The sequence below is a fragment of the Bos indicus x Bos taurus genome, chromosome 10 (assembly GCF_003369695.1).
Source record: "Bos indicus x Bos taurus breed Angus x Brahman F1 hybrid chromosome 10, Bos_hybrid_MaternalHap_v2.0, whole genome shotgun sequence".
Lineage (NCBI taxonomy): Eukaryota > Metazoa > Chordata > Mammalia > Artiodactyla > Bovidae > Bos > Bos indicus x Bos taurus.
In genome coordinates, this window is record NC_040085.1 from 11,613,832 (window position 1) to 11,634,433 (window position 20,602).

General features: G+C 36.6%; 1 protein-coding gene across 4 annotated transcripts in view; it reads left to right on the forward strand.

The window, feature by feature from the left end:
- The window catches only part of LRRC49 (leucine rich repeat containing 49), a 157,803-nt gene that overhangs the window by 132,379 nt on the left and 4,822 nt on the right, over positions 1–20,602 (forward strand). For all 4 annotated transcript variants that reach the window (XM_027553100.1, XM_027553099.1, XM_027553102.1 and 1 more), the window contains 4 exons: positions 2,713–2,950; positions 4,750–4,935; positions 7,964–8,073; positions 16,050–16,203. In XM_027553100.1, the coding sequence (XP_027408901.1) occupies positions 2,713–2,950; positions 4,750–4,935; positions 7,964–8,073; positions 16,050–16,203 (688 nt within the window). The remainder of the gene's footprint in view (positions 1–2,712; positions 2,951–4,749; positions 4,936–7,963; positions 8,074–16,049; positions 16,204–20,602) is intronic.

Sequence of the window (20,602 nt, forward strand, 5' to 3'; positions counted from 1 at the left end):
TGTTCAAACAACAGTTGATGGTTGGAACACCCTTTTAAAGATTCAGTAGATACTCATAAGAAAATTCATAATTGTCTTATTCATTAATTCTTTGAAGAAATATTTATTGAGCACAACATGTGCTAGGAGCTGTGCTAGGTGCTGATCTACTATAGTGAATGTGATAGAGTTTGAACCCTCAAGGATCACATTATTTAGTAAGAGAGACAGAGAAGGAAACAAGCAATTGCAGTACAGTACGGCAAGTGTTGTAACTGTGGTGTGTATTCTTTTCATAAGCCATCTTTATTTTAGTGGCATTGAAATGTAACTCCTTTATTCTATTCCAGAAATGATTATATGTTCTACAGGTTGTGTGTGCACTCGGTCGCTCAGCCTTGCCCAACTCTTTGCCGTCCAATGGACTATAGCCCACCAGGCTCCTCTGCCCATGAAATTTTCTAGGCAAGAATGCTGGAGGGGGGTGCCATTTCCTACTCCAGGGGATCTTCCAGACTCAGGGATCGAACCCGTGTCTCTTGTGTCTCCAGCATTGGCAGGCAGATTGTTTATCACTAGCTCCACCTGCTCTACATAGCTCAACACACAGTTATCACACAAACCACAATATAAGAAACTCTTAATTCTCATCTTATTTTTGTTTTATTATCAGCCATTACCTCTATAGGATTTTTGTCTAAGATTATTCACACACCATTACTCATTAAATGTTTGATTATTACTGTATAATAATCATTGCCATGAGCACTAACCTGGCAGAAATCAATCCTTTTTATATTTTCTTGGTCACATATTCACAGAGTTGATGGATGTTATTACTCAACTTCTTATTGTGTTAACAAATATGTTACATGTTAACTGGTGCCTATGGAGTAAGTGCATGGAAATCTAGTAAAGCATAATAAACCACCAAGGTGATGGTTTGTCAGTCTTACTCACAACATCAACATTATAAAACTTCTGAAGATCTTTAATAATGCAATCATTTACATTGTGAAAAGCCCATTAATAGATTCCAGACCCTCCAAAGATGAAAAAAGGTAGCCAGAATTGTAAACCAATAATTATGATTGAATATGAGAAGTGATGTATCAGAGGAGTATACAAAATTCTGTCGGAGTCGAAAGGAAGGCAAAACATTAATATGTTAGTAACGGCAAATAAATACTGTTTAAAAGCAAAATTCCATAATGAAAACAAAGCATTGTTTGAGTTTTGAGGTTGAGTAACAAATAGTTGTGTCTGTATTCATGAAGCAGAAAATTTGATTGGGTCAAGTGGCTATGGCTTTTCCAGTCGTCATGTATGGATGTGAGAGTTGGACTATAAAGAAAGCTGATCGCCTAAGAATTGATGCTTTTGAACTGTGGTGTTGGAGAAGACTCTTGAGAGTCCCTTGGACTGCAAGGAGATCCAACCAGACCATCCTAAAGGAAATCAGTCCTGAATATTCATTGGAAGGACTGATGCTGAAGCTGAAACTCCAATACTTTGGCCACCTGTTGTGAAGAATTGACTCATTGGAAAAGACCCTGATGCTGGGAAAGATTGAAGGCAGGAGAAGGGGACAACAGAGGATGAGATGGTTGGATGGCATCACCAACTCAATGGACATGAGTTTGAGCAAGCTCTGGAAGTTGGTGATGGACAGGAAGGCCTGGCGTGCTGCAGTCCACGGGGTCGCAAAGAGTCAGACACAACTGAGCAACTGAACTGAAGCTATTTCTTTTCTTCTTCAAGAGCATTCATTTAGGTAACCTTTCACAGAAGTGGGGCTCTAACTTTGAAAATATTAACCGTTATCATAGTCAGTAGAGTATGTGAAGTTATTTTGTATGTGTATGTAGTGGATTTTTTATCATTTCTTATTTCAATACGGGGAGGAAATCTTAGTTGATATTGCTGCCTATAACTGTAATATATATACACTTGCATATTTTCAAACAATATTGAAGTAATAAAAAATGTGGAGTCAAAATTACCTCTTAGTCCAGCTTCCGAGAGAGAAACTATTGTTAGCAGTTATTATGTGAATTCCCAAGTATTTTACAAACATAGTTTTATATTACATTGTTCTTACTATAGAAATATTATTCTGTAAAATGCAGTTTTTTTTCAGCCAGACAGTGGAATACTTGCCAGAGTAGGAAAACTTACTTGTTTTGACATGCAAAAGTATCTATGCTATATTAAATGGATTGTTTTCTTTTTTTCTTTTTTTAAAACCTTTTTATTTTGTATTGGGGTATAGCCAGTTAACAATGTGATAGTTTCAGGTGAACAGTGAAGGGACTCAGCCATGCATATACATGTATCCATTCTCTTCCAAACTCCCCTCCCATCCAGGCTGCCACATAACACTGAGCAGAATTCCATGTGCTATACAGTAGGTCCTTCTTGGTTATCTTAAATGTATTGTTTTAAAACTAAATAGAATATCAATTCTCTTTCATCAGTGTAAATAATTTGGGTTTAAAAGTAGTAATTTTTTGTTCACATGTGCCTCTTTTTAAATTAAAGTATATGACTATAGGAGAATATAAAGCTTGCAGATGTACTACTGAAAATTAGTCTTTAGTGCTCTGGGTTTAATTATTGAAATAAAAAGAAATGGATGCAAAATTTCAAATACCTCTTCCAACAGATCTTTATAATGTGTTATTTACTTTGCATGATAAAACTTTCATTAAGATTCTATGACGGGTTTCCCAGGTCTCTGGACTCAGGACTCACCAGTGCATTACAGGACCTCTCTGTCACAGACACACACCTTGTTGAAGTGGATGGAGACACGCTCTCCCTGTATGGCTCGGGAGCGCTGGAGTGCCTGGATCGCAACTGGAGCGTGCAAACAGCAGGAATGGTGACAACAGTGTCCTTCACTTTCATAGAATTTGATGAAATCGTCCAAGTGCTTCCCAAATTGAAGATTAAGTTTCCTAATTCTCTGGTAAACATTTCCTTTTTGTTGTATATTTGAATTCTTCTCAGTCATGACTTGTATATTCAGGCCAAGGACCTATTTTAACTTTTATTTATGCCGTTTCTATCTGGCAGGGACACTGAGTTCTTGTGTTGAATTTCTGAATCTGAGATTTAAATTAGTATTCATAAATGGCCTTGCAGTATTCTGTTAATATTGGAAATTTTCTCTCTAGAAAATGCTTCCTTATGGAGTATGAAGGACCAATGTAATTTTATTCAAGTGATGTGCTTCTACTTTGGGAAACTTTCAACAGGACCTCATCTAACTCTCTACTATATATTCATTTACTATACCTGGTATTGACAGGACAAGTATACTCACATATAATTTTTATAGTAGTCTCCTAACAACATTTAAAACCATTTTAATAGCTCATTAAAGTTACTTTGAGACATTCGCCTTTTCCAGTTATGGTATTATTATATTAATTATTAGTATGAATTTGTGAAAGCTGTGATTTCTGAGTTCTCTCTTGAGTTTTTATTATCATTGTGTTTTTTTCAATTAGCTAGTGATTTCCCTCAATAACGCTTTTTAAAAAAATTTATTTATTTTAATTGGAGGCTAATTATTTTACAATATTGTAGTGGTTTTTGCCATACATTGACATGAATCAGCCATGAGTGTACATGTGTTCCCCATCCTGAACCCCCTCCCAACTTCCTCCCCATCCCATCCCTGAGTGTCATCCCAGTGCACCAGCCCTGAGCACCCTGTCTCATGCATTAAACCTGGACTGGTGATCTATTTCCATATGGTAATATACATGTTTCGATGCTATTCTCTCAAATCATCCCACCCTCACCTTCTCCCACAGAGTCCAACAGTCTGTTCTTTACATCTTTGTCTCTTTTGCTATCTTGCATATAAGGTCATTGTTACCATCTTTCTAAATTCAATATAGATACTTTACTCTGTATAATAGGCTCCAGTTTCATCCACCTCATTAGAACTGATTCAAATGCATTCTTTTTAATAGCTGAGTAATATTCCATTGTGTATATGTACCACAGCTTTATTATCCATTCGTCTGCCGATAGACATCTAGGTTGCTTCCATGTCCTGGCTATTGTAAACAGTGCTGCAATGAACATTGGGGTACATGTGTCTCCTTCAATTCTGGTTTCCTCATCACCAACCCTTTTATAATGTATTTTGTTCTTTTGTTATATTCTCCTTTCTAATAAAAAGGATAGAAGTGGAGACAGTGTGTTTAGAAAAGATCATCCAAATTTACAGACAGAACATTTCTATCAGCATTTCAGTGTTAGTATTTTGTTTTCTGATAGCCAGTTTAAGTAGCCTACATACTAATTAGCAAGATAAAAGTAGTAATGGTTAACTAGTTCTTCTCAGAAGTACTGTGAGCCCTGTATTTGTAAAGTTCTGAAAATTTTACTTCTGGTTTTTCCTTTGTAGATTTAATCTCCATGTAAAGCATATAAAATCATTGTAATATCTGGAAGAGTCTGAATTATTGTATATTTATGTAATTTTTTAGAAATGTAGTTAGTTAATAGATAGGTGGATGTCCTTTGCAGAATGGAAATCACTTCGAATTCAGTATTGGGTGGCTTAATATATTCTATCAATAATTTTGTATTAGATGGATTAAAGGTATTTAAGTTTAATACATTTAGTTGGTTTAATGAAAACATATTAGCTAGTTTAGACTTATTTGGGGAATGATAGTGAAGCTTTAATGGTAACATTTTAAGATGGTTAGAGTCAATATTTACCCCTTTTTTTGTTTATTATTGTAGCACCTTAAATTCAAGGAAACAAATCTTGTAATGCTGCAGCAATTTAATGCACTAGCACAGCTCCGTCGAGTTGACCAGTTGACAATTGATCCTCAAGGAAATCCAGTTGTCAATTTTACACTCTGGAAATATTATGTCCTGTTTAGGCTGAGCCATTTTAATATGCAGAAAATAAATGGAACAGAGGTAAGCTAAACACTAAGTCAACTATAGAATTAAAATGTTCCTTTTAAAGGGAAATAATCATAAAAATATCCAGGAATTTATGTATAAAATCACGATTGAACTTTTGAGAAATAATTTTTTTTTAAATCATCACATTTAAAATGTTGAAAAGCTAAAAATATTTGTCTAAAAATTTCTAGTATACTAGGCAAATTTTGTGAATAAATTAGTAACCAAATCATGGTGAACAGTAAATACTTTTTTCTATTGTTTTTGAGTATTCAAAGAAGGATTGATAGGATAATAGTTTAAAATGAAAAGAAAAAGAACACTTCTGTAAGTAATGTGATCTTTGTGTTTTTCAGAGTGTTTTACATACTGACATGCAAAAGGGCCTGGGGAAGTGATACTAAATGTCATTTAATAAAGGTTGTGATAGAGGAAGGGAAGAATAACATGCAAAAAAAATGTACATAGGGAAAGAAGAGTGATTTTAAAAAGAAGAGTAAGAGGGAGAAATAAGCAAGGAGGAAAGTTAAAAGAAGAAAAAGTCAACATGAATGAAAAAGGAAATAAAACAAGCATAAGTAAAAGTCTAGATTGCTTTGTTAATAGTTTGTAACAGCTGCTTGGACATATCTACATTGTATAATTCAGGTCTGGAGCCTGAATAACTGGAAAATTATTAGCAAAGAGTTGTTTTTCAAATTGATTCTGCTAAGCTTGTCACAAGGGTAATCCCCCAGCTATCCAAAGATCATGTTCTCTTTAAATATTACTTTGGAAGAAGAGAGAGAAATGCTTCTTCTTCTACTGTGGAATTCCAGAACTGAGTTTAGATAATCTTCCAAAGGAAAAAATCTTTTAATATGCTACTAGTATTAGTGTGATTATCTCTTAAAATTCAGACCTCCTTATTGTAAGATGAGCTATAATCAACTTTGCTAGCAGGGTGATAATAGCAACTGTAGTCCCTGCAACTGATACACTATAAGTAACTCTGGCCTAAAACTTGAGAACTCCAGCATGCCGTCAGGAGACTGGAGGTCTCTGGGTCAGCACACAAGAGCCATGTGAAATTTGCATCAGCTATGGTAGGTCCATGACCCCAGTATCAGCCATCTGTTGAAGATGTAGGGCAAACCTGGAACCTTCAGATGACTATTAATTTCTCCAACTAGCTCTCAAGAGATTGGTTTTAGTTTTATGTACCCTCTTGGTATTTCCCCAGAGAGGTTGTAAGTACTGGTCAGATCTAATAGTTCCAAAAGTTTACAAAGCTAGCCTGGACTGTAGGGTAGTTATTTTAGCTATAGGTGAGGAATTCTCCCTCGTTAATGGCCAAACCATTATCTTGATTAACCCCAAATACTGTATTTACCCAAATGTGGATCACTGCTGGAGACATAATAGTTATTATAAAACCTTAAAATAGGAAGTAATAGTATAATATAATTGTATAAAGTAGAGAAGAATGAGAAAGAACCAATGTAATGTACTCTGATTTAAAGTTCTGAAAATGTCAATGCCCAGGAATATTTGACCTTTTAATAAAAGACCTGGAATAAAACTGCTTATCTCGTCCTTGACAATATGTGATAGTGTCATGCTGTATTTCTGCTTTTCTCTGTATGAGAGAGAGTGAGCATTGTGAGCATCAAGAGAAGATGGAGCAGTGGCCTACACTGGCCACTAGGTGACTGTGTTAGACCAAACAAGTTAGTTGTCAGCTGGAGGAATGATTCCAGGGAGCTGCAGCCTCAGTAACTGCTGAAGTCTAGGGAAGGAAGGGAAAGAGTCAGCCTGCAGTGATTCATATGTATAAGTCGCTTGTGAATTATGGGTTATTTTCCAGAAAATCCCTGTGTAGGTAATTATAACAAGTGTTAAGAATAAAGATTTTAAAGATCCAGAATGTATCAGGGTCTCTCAACCTCAGCTCTGTTGACATTTTGGACCAGATTATTTTTTGTTATGGGGACTGTCCCGTATGTTGTGGGTTATTAAGTGGCTTAAGTGGCTTCAACTCACTAGATGCTGGTAGCATCTGTCCACCAGTTGCAATGAGCCAAAAGCATCTCCAGATGCTGGCAAACATTCCCTAGGGGCCAAAGTGGCCCCTGATTGGGAACCACTGAATTCTATTGGCAAAGAAATAGTATTTAAAATGCAAGAAACCTAATTTTATATTTAAAAAATGCCCAGATATTAATGTAAGTCTTGCTTTTAGCTTTTAGTAGTTTCTTGGTTAACACAGGAACGAGCCCACATGGGGAATATAGCTGTGACAAATTATTCCTTGTGGGGAGAAAGGTGGATGCAACTTGAGAAGAAGCAGGAGTGCCATTCCTAATCCAATGTTCATTCCCTCAGAAAGGGATGAAATTATCCTTTCAGGAACAAGATATTGACAACACGTTGACTTGCCTTTAACACATTATTAAAGTTAATCTATTCCATCGACACTTGAGATTTTCCCCCTTAAATCATTCTACTCAAAGAAGCTTTGGGATTTTTGCAAAAAAAAAAAAATTGATTAAGAATTTAAGGTGTTTCAAGTATAATCCTCAGGAACCATGGCTTCTAAGTCAGAGCTAACACCTCACCTCCCAGCCCTCTTCCATCACTATAAGCCACATTTGTAAATCTACATTCTAATCAAGCTCAGGGAGAAAAGAGAAATATCAGTCAGAACTCACTCTCTTCTTACAGCCCAGGAGAATGTATTTTCCCTGAAAAGAAATTTTTTAATTAATTAATTTATTTTTGGCTGCTGCATCAGGTCTTAGTTGCAACATGTGGGGTCTTCCTTGCAGTGCATGGCTCTGTAGTTGCGGTTTGCAGGCTTCGTTGCCCTGCAGCATGTGGGATCTTAGTTCCCCAACCAAGACTCGAACTGGCATCCTCTGTATTGGATTCTCAACCATTGGACCACCAAGGAAGTCCCTCCAAGAAAATATTTAATCTGGACATTTCTATGAGATTGTGTTAGTTGTATCAAGTTAAGAGGCAATGTCATTTTTTACCCCTTTCCTATTTGTCTCTTCAGGTGACGCAAAATGATATGATAATGGCTGAGAGGCTGTTTGGAATCCTAGCCCATGTAGCATCTTCTGAATTACCCCAGTACCGTCTGATTTCAATACTGGGTGATGCCAGGTAAACTTTCATTTCTATAGTTTTTATAGAAGTATTGTTGCACCAGACAAAGTAATACATAACACACACTTCTTAATTGTGCTATTTATTCATTCCACAAACATCCTAAATTTGTTTTTGTTTGGCCTTCTCCAAAGTATTGGGGATATAAAGATGAATATGATAAAGTTCTTGCTTTTTTGTGGCTTATAAGCTAATAAATTAACTTACTAGTTTATGAGCTAATAAGATAAGACATTTCAGATGTTGTAAGAGAGGGCTGTAAAAGTATGGGAGAGATTACGCTTTGGAAGAACATTGAGGAAGGCTTCACAAGGAGTTAACGTTTTTCTAGCTCGTCGGGAATGAATAATCTTTTTTTCAGATACAGGGTATGAGGGAAGGAGATCTGCAAAGGCACAGGGAGTTGTAAATAATTCAGTATAATTAGAGCATAGGATGATTGTGAATTGTGATAGAGAGTGAAAGTAGAAAGATTGATTGTGATCTGATTTTGAGGAGCCCAGAAATCCATGAAAAACAAAATGAATACTGTGCTTTGTAATTAAGCACAACAATCATGTGGTTAGATTCATGTTCTAGAATAGCTGCCATTTGAGAGGATCGAGATGGAAGGAACGGAGACCATTCAGGAGGCCAGTCTGTATTCCAGGAGAGAGGTTATAAGGGTCTGAACTAAGAAAGAATAGAGAAGATAACTGAAAAACACAGAGAAGTGTACCTGACAGAAAACACGGACTGACAGGGTGCGGCGTGGAGAGAGGAAAGCCAAAGATGGCGTGCCAGTCACGCCTCGGTTATAGGGAATTCACCCTGACCAGAGGAAGGAGAAAACAACTGGTATACAAGAAATGAGCTATCTACAAAGTCACTGAGAGGGACAGGGAAGCAGCCTCTAGCCTGGGCCTGGAGGGGGTCCCACAAGGATACCACAGAGCCGGTCCACCAAGACACTGCCACCTTGGCTACAGTCTGGGGCTGGGGAGTCAGGATGCCTGTCCAGACCATGGCCTCCACTGTTCACACAGGGGTCAGGGAGTTCCCCGCTCCCCTCCTCAAAACTTGGCTCTACTATGATTCATACCAATAAAAGGGGTATCTGGCGTGCTTACTCTCCCACTTAGTTCAGTTCTGATTTCAGAGCTTACCCATGTGTATCTGATTGGCAGAGCTGAACTCTCTAAAAAGCCCACAGAACATTCTGGAAAAAAAGTACTGAGCGAGGTGCTGCTACAAAATGAGCAGTAAATGTAAAAAATAGGAAGCACTGAATTAAAGAAATGATGTTGTGGAAAGACTCATTAATAAGTGGGCTTCCCTGGTGGCTCAGTTGGTAAAGAATCTGCCCGCACTGCAGGTAGACCTGGGTTTGATCCCTGGGTTGGGAAGATGCCCTGGAGGAGAGCATGGTAACCCACTCCAGTATTCTTGCTGGAGAATACCCATGGACAGAGGAGCCTGACGACCAACAGTACATGGGGTAGCAAAGAGTTGGACACGACTGAGCAACTAAGCACAGCACATAATGCAAAAAATTTTAATAACCTGAAAAAAATAATCCCAGAATATCCTCAGAGAAAGGATGTTGAAGTTTGCCAAGTTTCTTTCCCTGTTTGGGAGAAATAGAAAAGTATATGTTTATCTATGTGTTTTCAAATCTCAAGGGCTACCATTAGAAAAGAAGATAAGATGTACAATTTCTAAATCATTAAAAGAAAAAAACCACTGATCAACAAAAAATGCAGGATGGGAAGAAAAAAATTAACATGTCAGTTATCACAATAAATATTCATGAATGAAATTCTATTAATTGAAAATAGCTCTCAGCTTGGGTTAAAAACTAAATTTCATTTTGTTTTTGAGACATACTCCTAAAGCAATATATAAAGGTTGAAAATAAAGGGATGGAAAATATATAACAGGCAAATAACAATAAATAACCATGGGAATATTACTACTAGTGGTGATAGAATTGATGATGTTGTTCAGTTGTCCAGTCGTGTCCAACTCGGCAACCCCGTGGACCACAGCATGCCAGACTTCCCTGTCCCTTACCATGTCCCAGAGTTTGCCCAAGTTCATGTCCATTGCATTGGTGATGCCATCCATCCATCTCATCCTCTGACACCCTTTTCTCTTTCTGCCCTCAATCTTTCCCAGCATCAGGGGCTTTTCCAATGATTTAGCTGTTCACATCAGTGACCAAAATGCTGGAGCTTCAGCTTCAGCATCAGTCCTTCCAATGAGTATTCAGGATTGATTTCCTTTAAGATTGACTGGTTTGATATCTTGGCTGTCCAAGCAACTCTCAGAAGTCTTTTCCAGCACCACAGTTCGAAGGCATCAATTCTTTGGCACTCTGCCTTCTTTATGGTCCAGCTCTCTCAACCATATGTAACCACTGGGAAGACCATAGCCTTGACTACATGGACCTTTGTTGGCAAACACACTAAGTTTGTCATAGCTTTCCTGCCAAGAAGCAATGGTCTTCTAATTTCATGGCTGCAGTTACCATCCACAGTGATTTTAGAGACCAATAAGAGGAAGTCTGTCACTACTTCTACCTTTTCCCTTTCTATTTGCCCTGAAGTAATGAATGGGGTCAGATACCATGATGTGAGTATTTTTAATATTAATTTTAAGCTGGCTTTTTCACTCTCCTCCTTCACCCTCATCAAGAGGTTCTTTAGTTCCTCTTCTCTTTCTGCCATCAGAGCATTAGAGTGATATCATCCAAATAACTTAGATTGTTGCTGTTTCTCCCACCTATCTTGATTCCAGCTTGTAACTAATCCAGCCCGTCATTTTGATGATATCAAAAACTTAAAATCCACCAAAAAAGAGAATTATGAAACTTAATGTAACCAAGATCACAGCTTCTAAATATGTTAACAAATATAAGTACATATTAACAAATTCACATTATTGTGGTAAATATTTAACCTATTTGATCATTTGATCAAATAAACACAATTAGAAAATAATACTGAGGATTTGAATAACTCACTTAACACACTGTACCAAATAAATGTATTTAGAATTTTATTTCTAGAAACTTATTCCCAATTCAGGGGGAAAAAAGCCTATTTAAATACCTATTTAAAACTTTCAAAAATTGAACATATATTTAAACTCAAAGAAAATCTTCATATATCTCAAAAAGCATATTCATGCACATAACTTTCTGTAATGATAATATCATAAAATTAAAAAAGAATGAGACAAAAACCTGTACAATTGCAATTGGAAAAGCAAAGAAACAAGAGAAGCAAATTCTCAGAAAACAAGATACAACTGCCTTAAAACTTTAAAAAAGTTGTTTGATCACAAAGTTATAGACAGCACAAACATAGGTATCCAGGGATTTTCGTTACAGTGTTTATAATGTTAAATAACAAAAATACGAAAATTCACTCAGTTCAGTTCAGTTCAGTCGCTCCGTTGTGTCCAACTCTTTGCGAACCCATGGACCGCAGCACGTCAGGCCTCCCTGTCCATCACCAACTCCCAGAGTCCACCCAAACCCATGTCCATTGAGTCGGTGATGCCATCCAACCATCTCATCCTCTGTCGTCCCCTTTTCCTCCTGCCCTCAGTCTTTCCCAGCATCAGGGTCTTTTCAAATGAGTCAGCTCTTCACATCAGGTGGCCAAAGTATTGGAATTTCAGCTTCAACATCAGTCCTTCCAATGAACATCCAGGACTGATCTCCTTTAGAATGGACTGGTTGGATCTCCTTGCAGTCCAAGGGACTTGCAAGAGTCTTCTCCAACACTGCTGTTCAAAAGCATCAATTCTTCAGTGCTCAGCCTTCTTTATAGTCCAACTCTCACATCCATACATGACTACTGGAAAAACCATAGCCTTGACTAGACGGACCTTTGTTGACAAAGTAACGTCTCTGCTTTTTAATATGCTGTCTAGGTTGGTCATAACTTTCCTTCCAAGAAGTAAGCGACTTTTAATCTCATGGCTGCAGTCACCATCTGCAGTGATTTTGGAGCCCCCAAAACTAAAGTCAGCCACTGTTTCCACTGTTTCCCCATCTATTTCCCATGAAGTAATGGGACCGGATGCCATGTATGTTGAGCTTTAAGCCAACTTTTTCACTCTCCTCTTTCACTTTCATCAAGAGGCTCTTTAGTGACAAAGGAGGCAAGAATATACAATGGATTAAAAAAATCTCTTTAACAAGTGGTGCTGGGAAAACTGGTCAACCACTTGTGAAAGAATGAAACTAGAGCACTTTCTAACACCATACACAAAAATAAACTCAAAATGGATTAAAGATCTAAACGTAAGACCAGAAACTATAAAACTCCTAGAAGAGAACATAGGCAAAACACTCTCTGACATACATCACAGCAGGATCCTCTATGACCCACCTCCCAGAATATTGGAAATAAAAGCAAAAATAAACAAATGGGACCTAATTAAACTTAAAAGCTTCTGCACAATAAAGGAAACTATAAGCAAGGTGAAAAGACAGCCTTCAGAATGGGAGAAAATAATAGCAAATGAAGCAACTGACAAACAACTAATCTCAAAAATATACAAGCAACTCCTACAGCTCAATTCCAGAAAAATAAATGACCCAATCAAAAAATGGGCCAAAGAACTAAATATACACTTCTCCAAAGAAGACATACAGATGGCTAACAAACACATGAAAAGATGCTCAACATCTCTCATTATCAGAGAAATGCAAATCAAAACCACTATGAGGTACCATTTCACGCCAGTCAGAATGGCTGCGATACAAAAGTCTACAAGCAATAAATGCTGGAAAGGGTGTGGAGAAAAGGGAACTGTCTTACACTGTTGGTGGGAATGCAAACTAGGACAGCCACTATGGAGAACAGTGTGGAGATTCCTTAAAAAACTGGAAATAAAACTGCCTTATGATCCAGCAATCCCACTGCTGGGCATACACACTGAGGAAACCAGAATTGAAAGAGACACGTGTACCCCAATGTTCATCGCAGCACTGTTTATAATAGCCAGGACATGGAAGCAACCTAGATGTCCATCAGCAGATGAATGGATAAGAAAGCAGTGGTACATATACACAATAGAGTATTACTCAGCCATTAAAAAGAATACATTTGAATCAGTTCTAATGAGGTGGATGAAACTGGAGCCTATTATACAGAGTGAAGTAAGCCAGGAAGAAAAACACCAATACAGTATACTAATGCATATATATGGAATTTAGAAAGATGGTAACAATAACCCTGTATACAAGACAGCAAAAGAGACACTGATGTATAGAACAGTCTTTTGGACTCTGTGGGAGAGGGAGAGGGTGGGATGATTTGGGAGAACGGCATTGAAATACGTATAATGTCATATATGAAACTAGTCGCCAGTCCAGGTTTGATGCACGATACTGAATGCTTGGGGCTGGTGCACTGGGACGACCCAGAGGGAGGGTATGGGGAGGGAGGAGGGAGGAGGGAGGAGGGTTCAAGATGGGGAACACATGTATACCTGTGGCGGATTCATTTCGATATTTGGCAAAACCAATACAATATTGTAAAGTTTAAAAATAAAATTAAAAAAAAAAGGAGGCTCTTTAGTTCTTCTTCACTTTCTGCCATAAGGATGGTGTCATCTGCATATATGAAGTTATTGATATTTCTCCCGGCAATCTTGATTCCAGCTTGTGCTTCCTCCAGTCCAGCGTTTCTCCTGATGTACTCTGCATATAAGTTAAATAAGCAGGGTGACAATATACAGCCTTGACGTACTCCTTTTCCTATTTGGAACCAGTCTGTTGTTCCATGTCCAGTTCTAACTGTTGCTTCCTGACCTGCATATAGGTGTCTCAAGAGGCAGGTCAGGTGGTCTGGTATTCTCATCTCTTTCAGAATTTTCCACAGTTTATTGTGATCCATGCAGTCAAATGCTTTGGCATAATCAATAAAGCAGAAATAGATGTTTTTCTGGAACTCTCTGGCTTTTTTGATGATCCAGCAGACATTGGCAATTTGATCTCTGGTTCCTCTGCCTTTTGTAAAACCAGCTACATGTCCATTAATAAAGGACCAATTACTTGCAGATATGAAAATTATTAGAAGTTCTGATATGAAATAATCTTTAAGACGTTTTAGAAACTAAAAATATAAGATATAGAACAATTGTATAGTATGCTGCAATTTGTGAGAAATAGAACATATACTTCAGAGATTTCCTTGTGTAATTTTAAATATTTTATTTTTTAGAAATGATTGTCTCTAGGAGTTAAACTGAAAACAGTAGGATTTCATAGTGCAGAAGCTTACTTTTTACTGTATGTATGTAGTACTTGGAATTATCTTTTGGGGTTTGTTCTGTTTTGTTATTATTCTTTTTGTTAAAATTATTGTATTAGTTTCTAAAAAAAGGATTTTAAGAGATTTGCCATCAGTATTCCTGCAGTAGAAGAAATGATAGTCTCTAATTAAGGCAGAAAGAACTTGATCCCAGATAGAAATTCTGATGTGCAAGGAAAACTAAAGAGCAAAGAAAGTAGTAAATTTGTGGGATGAAAGTAAATAAACATCAACTATATAAAGCAACGATAATAGTATTGTGAGATCTTAAAATCAATATATATATTGAAATGAGTACATTAGGAAAGAATAAAGACTGAAAATGAAGGAGCTAAACATTTATCTAAAGAAGTTAGGAAAACAATAGCAAAGTAATCCTGAAGAAAATTAAATAAAGGAGATGACATTGAAAACATAATGAAAAACTGATTATTTGAAAACACTACTGAAAGTGATGGATAACTTGTATATTGCTTTCATAATTAAAAATCAATAAAATAAATATAGATAAATATATATATTACTTTCTTCTTTATAAGAGTGAGAAAATTATGCTACCAAAATATCCAGTAAACGAGATTGATCATATAAATTGACCTACATCACAATTAAATTTTATTCATTTATTAAAATATTAATTTTAATAACATAGAAAATGCTTATTATATAGCATTAAACAAAAACAGTATACAAACCTGGATGTTTAGTATGATCTTAACTTTTTACAAAAATTCACAGAGAAAGTCTATGAGGAAATATGTCTAATGTGAACAATGTTACTGATTTATATAGATTTATATGTTATATATTTATGGATGATTTTACGCTTTTTCTTCATACTTTTCAAAATATGTACTCCTTATAATTTTTTAAATCGCTGTGTTATACTCATATTAAATTGGAAAAATGAAGACATTTTCTAAAAGATATATTCCCTTTTTGCTCCCAGTCTTCAGTTCACAGTTCATAGTAGTTACATCACTTCCCTGAGAGACACCCTAAGTGGTAGAAACCAGAAAGCAACCTTCATGAATGATGAGTTGCTGTCGTCTGTAATTCTAGGCTTGTGGGTCTGCAGGTGATACTATGAACACTGTCTATGTTCTTCATGATCAAACGAAGCTTCCTGTTTCATTATTTACCTCCTGCTGAGATCTTGCCCTTGATGTGATAACAGCTAGAAGTACTTTCGTTCTGCTTTTCCTAAACTTAAACCAGTATTCCATTCCATTTGTAGCTATGGATAATACTACTGAACTACATAATGAAATTATGAACTATTTTTGTGATTTATAAGATGTGTAACTAACATGTTTCATGGGATATAAAGACTATGGAAGTTTGGTCTACCATGTGTTTAATTGCTTTTTGTGTGTGTGTTCTGTGTTGTTTAAGTTTTATATTGATTTTTTAAAGACAGTTTTTTTTCATTTTAGAAATGCTTGAGACATGTCTTTGTTGATGATTGGTAGTAAAAAACAAAAGAATTTGAGTTATATAACTTAATTAGTAGAGAAATTGGAGTAGTGAATTGACTTTAAAAACTCAAACTCATAAAACAGATATTCAAAAAAGCATATGCCACCCTCAAAAATCAACAGAAAAGACATTTTCACCAATTGGATAAGTAACTCTCTAAGTCTCTTTACCATCTTTCTACAGGAAGAAGCAATTCCGATATCTTCTAGAAACCAAAGGGAAAAAACCTGGTATTGTCAGTGAAGAAAATAATGATAGCAAGAGACTTGTGGGAGAAAACACAAATCGTGCTACACTGAATTATACCACGAGAGACTTCTATACTGAAAAGCTAGAGGTAAAACTACCATTATCTTTGGAACTTAGTGCCTGGATAAATTCCAAATGGCTTGAGACTTGGGAGTTATATGTTTCTCTCCTACTCATTTAAGATAACCTTTTTAAAATCTGGAATGTTAGTCAACCTCATATCCAGAGCTGGGGGCAGTAGGCACCAAGGAATTAGGGAGAAGTAGAGCCCTTAGTTCAATATATTTAAGCAGAAAAGAAATATTGAAAAGAAATAGGTACCAAAAATTTAGACCGAAGTAGGACCAGGATTCAGATCTCTGAATTAAGAAAACTGGAATAGACTTGCTCTGAGTACTTTCCTAGCTTGTGCCAGACTGGCAGAAGACACAACAGAACCTCCATTTCTGTGCTTTGCCTAGGTCCTTGAGGTTTTAATTCACTATTTTATTCTCCTACAGCATTAGCTTCTGTGTTCTTAGTCACATAGTTTTAACCTATTTTGTTTCCACTATAGTCTTTTAGACAGAAAGGCTAGAACCAATTCTTTACTCCTGTATGTGTTCAGAAGTTTTTTGAGGGAATGCTGTGTTAGGGGACTGCAGAACTATAAAGAAGACAACCATGCAGTATGTGCCTTGATGGAAATCAGAGAAGGTGAAGAAACAGGCCATCCATATAAAAATAAGCTGTTAAAATTCTGCAAGAGTTTTTGAGGGGTTTAGGGGGCTGTGTGAGTGTGTATTGGCCAAATATTTTTCAAATGTTTTATAATGGTTGTGAGATTCTTTATTCAAACTATATTGTAGCTGAAAACTCATTATGTCAAAAGAAAGCAAAACAGCAGAGCTGCTCCCGTTGTAGATGGGGTTCAGAGCTCTGTTTGATTGGATCTTCTATTCTTTTCCTTTCTCCTCACCTCATTCCCAGACCTGAAGAATCTCTTTGGAACCCATAGGCCTCTAAAGATTATACTTTGAAAAGCATTTAACTCAATGCAACAATATTTTTATAGCATCCTGAAGGATGTTTTGAAAAGATTCTGCTTTAAATTCTAGTGCATGAAAGGTTACTGCTTCATGAGGTAGTTATATATCACTGAGCAACTCCAACAGTGGAGAAATTCTTCCCCATGTTAAGCTGCCTCCTAATAACTTTGAATTAGTGATGCTGATGTTGCCTTATGTAGGAAACAGAGCAAATATCTTCCTTATGAAAACTCTTTAAATATTTGAAATGAATTACTTGAAGTCATCTTTATAGTTATCCTTTCTTACATTCAAAACTCACGTATTGAGCACCTGTCACGTGTAATACTTGGACTGTAAAAAGACGCTGTTATTATCCTCATGAATCTCACGTTCTGATGGAGGAGATAGACATATGCAGGGATAATGTAAATCAGTAAGTCGGGAGAGTGTAGCTCAGGGGAACTCTACTCAGTGCTCTGTGGTGACCTAAAGGGAAAGGAAATCAAAACAAAGAGGAGATTCATGTACACGTACGGCTGATTCTCTTCAACACAGCAGTGTGAAGAAACCAAACTCCAATTTTTAAAAGTCAGTTTTCCTTAAAATAATTTAAAATTTAATATAATCCCAATAAGAAGCCAAAAATTTTACATTGAATTGATTCTACAGTACCTGTGGGAAAATAAACATAAATAACCATAAAAACTCTGAAAAAGAAAAATGATGGGGAGAAAACTAGCACTACTAGATAAATTAAGACGTATTATGATCTTATCAGTTAAAACAGGGTGTTTATGGAAAGATAGTCTAATGAGATAGAATGGAAAATTCAAATATACATCTATATAAAAAAGAGAATTTATTATATGATAAAGAATAATCTCAAGCAAATCAAGAAGGATTATCCCAGTAGTGATTTGAAAATAACTACGGAATTAAGGAGGGAAAAGAGCTGGATTCAGACTTTATACTTACATCCGCATTAATTCTAAATGAGTCAGAGATGTTGAAGTTTATAATGAAAGGGTAAAATATCTACAAAAAACCATGAAAGATTTATGTGCAGCACTGAGATCAGAAAGACCTTCAGAGAGATAAAATAAGCAATGACAAAAAACAAATGAAAGAAATAATTTGCAACTAATCTCCCTAAATTATCAAGAACTTTTAGAAATCAGTGAGAAAAGGGACCAACAATCCCGTATAGGTTGTGTTACTTATTCAAAAATAAGTTTAAAATAATATACCATTTACCATGACAATAAACACTGTCAGTTCAGTTCAGTCGCTCAGTCATGTCCGACTCTTTGCGACCCCATGAACCGCAGCACGCCAGGCCTCCCTGTCCATCACCGACTCCCAGAGTTCACCCAAACCCATGTCCATTGAGTTGGTGATGCCATCCAACCATCTCATCCTCTGTCATCCCCTTCTCCTCCTGCCCTCAGTCTTTCCCAGCATCAGGGTCTTTTCAAATGAATCAGCTCTTTGCATCAGGTGGCAAAGTATTGGAGTTTCAGCCTCAGCATCAGTCCTTCCAATGAACACCCAGGATTGATCTCCATTGAAATGGACTGGTTGGATCTCCTTGCAGTCCAGGGGACTCTCAAGAGTCTCCTCCAACACCATAGTTCAAAAGCATCAATTCTTCGGTGCTCAGCTTTCTTTAAAATATATATAAGCCCTCCACAGAGAAAATTATAAAGTTTTATTGAAAGACACTGAGGAAGAACTAAATAGATGGTTTATGTTTATGGACAGAAACTTTCTACATAGTAAAGATGTCAGTTCTTCCTAAATCCATCAGTATAAGGCAATTCTAATAAAAATTTAGAAAAGTTATTTGTAGAACTTCATCAGTTGATCCTAAAGGTGTTTGATAGAGCAAAGAACTTAAAATAACACAACAGTATAAGTGAAGAGAAGTTGCCTTACCAGATATGAAGTACTATTTTTAGCTGTAGTAATTGAGGCCATATAAGAATAGATTCGTAGATCCATGGACAAAATAGCCAGAACTATCCCATGTTTGTGGGAAAACTTTGTACAGATATCAGGTATTGCTGACTAGTACAGACAGACTAGCTAATAAATGCTATTGAGGAAATGAAATATCAAATCAGAATACATATCCCTACTATGGTGTACTTTCTTAAAAACCATATTAAAAAAATTAACTCCAGATCAAATAAAAACCCAAATATGAAAAGCAAACTTTAAAATTCTCACTTAAAAAACAGTTGAAAATATGACCGTGATTCGGTAGGCTATGATTTTCTAACCCCCCCACCCCCCAAGGGCACAAACTGTAGGGAGAAATTTTGATAAATTTGGCAATAGAGGTCATTTTTTGAAAAAAACAGGTAGAGTTTCCATGGAGTCATATAAGCAGAGTCTTGATTAAAGTGGTTTGAGAGGTAAATAAGCAATCAAGAAGTAAAGATAGCAATGCTGACTCCTGTTTTGAGAAGTATCAAAGGGAAAAATAAAATCTGAAGCCACATAACATTTGGAAAGAATAATATGCCATTAGGGGATTTGGATCTGAGCCCATGATTCCACCACTTATTTATTACCTGAAAGACCTTGCCCTGGTCGTTAATCACTTTCTCTTGACTCACAATGTAGCATTCCCCACTTCCTGGAAAATGTTTTACTCACTGCAACACAAAGTGCTGATTCTCTCGCCTCTGTGTATCTTGAGTTGTTGAAGGAATTACTTGAAGTAAGTTTCTCACAAATCAAGATAAGCCGCCCCTTTCACTATGCCTATGACACGTATAATTCTGTTGCTTGGTAGGTCCAATGCCCTGACTCATTCTGAAAAAGATTTAAGATGGATGGAAAGCTGAAAGGGACTTTAAAGAATCCAATCCTGTTATTAGACAGCTGAGGAAAACTGGAAACTTAGGTGAACAGCTGAGGCTCACATAGTGAGTTCCTGACTGAACTGCCTCTAGGACTCAGGCCTTCTGATTGCTGGCCTTGGCTCCTTTCAGTTTATCCTGAATGCTTCCTGAAGTCGTCTTGACCACCCCAGCTCAAAGGGCTCTCGTTCTTTGAACTCTGGTGGTATTTGCTGTCTACACATCTCATCCAGCACTCATGTACTGTTTCCTTTCTTTTAGTTAAGCTTTCAATGTGTATAGGATATCTCTCCAACTAAACTGCAGGTTCTTCAAGAGCTAAATTAGCATTTTCTCCGGTAGGTATTAGTAGATGACAGCCAATCCTGCGCAAGTCTCTCAAACTTTGTTAACCTTAGAGTCCCGTTTATAAAATGGAGATATGGATTAAATTCCTATACAAGTACCATTATTGTTCAAATAACTTTATAACAAGTCTACCATGACCTGCTTTTTTCTATCTTCATGACAATAGAATTTTAGTTCAATGAACTAACATAAACAATATTGTAGAGTTCATCTCATCAGGATTGAACTTGTGAAATACTTGTTTTATACCCCCTACAGGGAT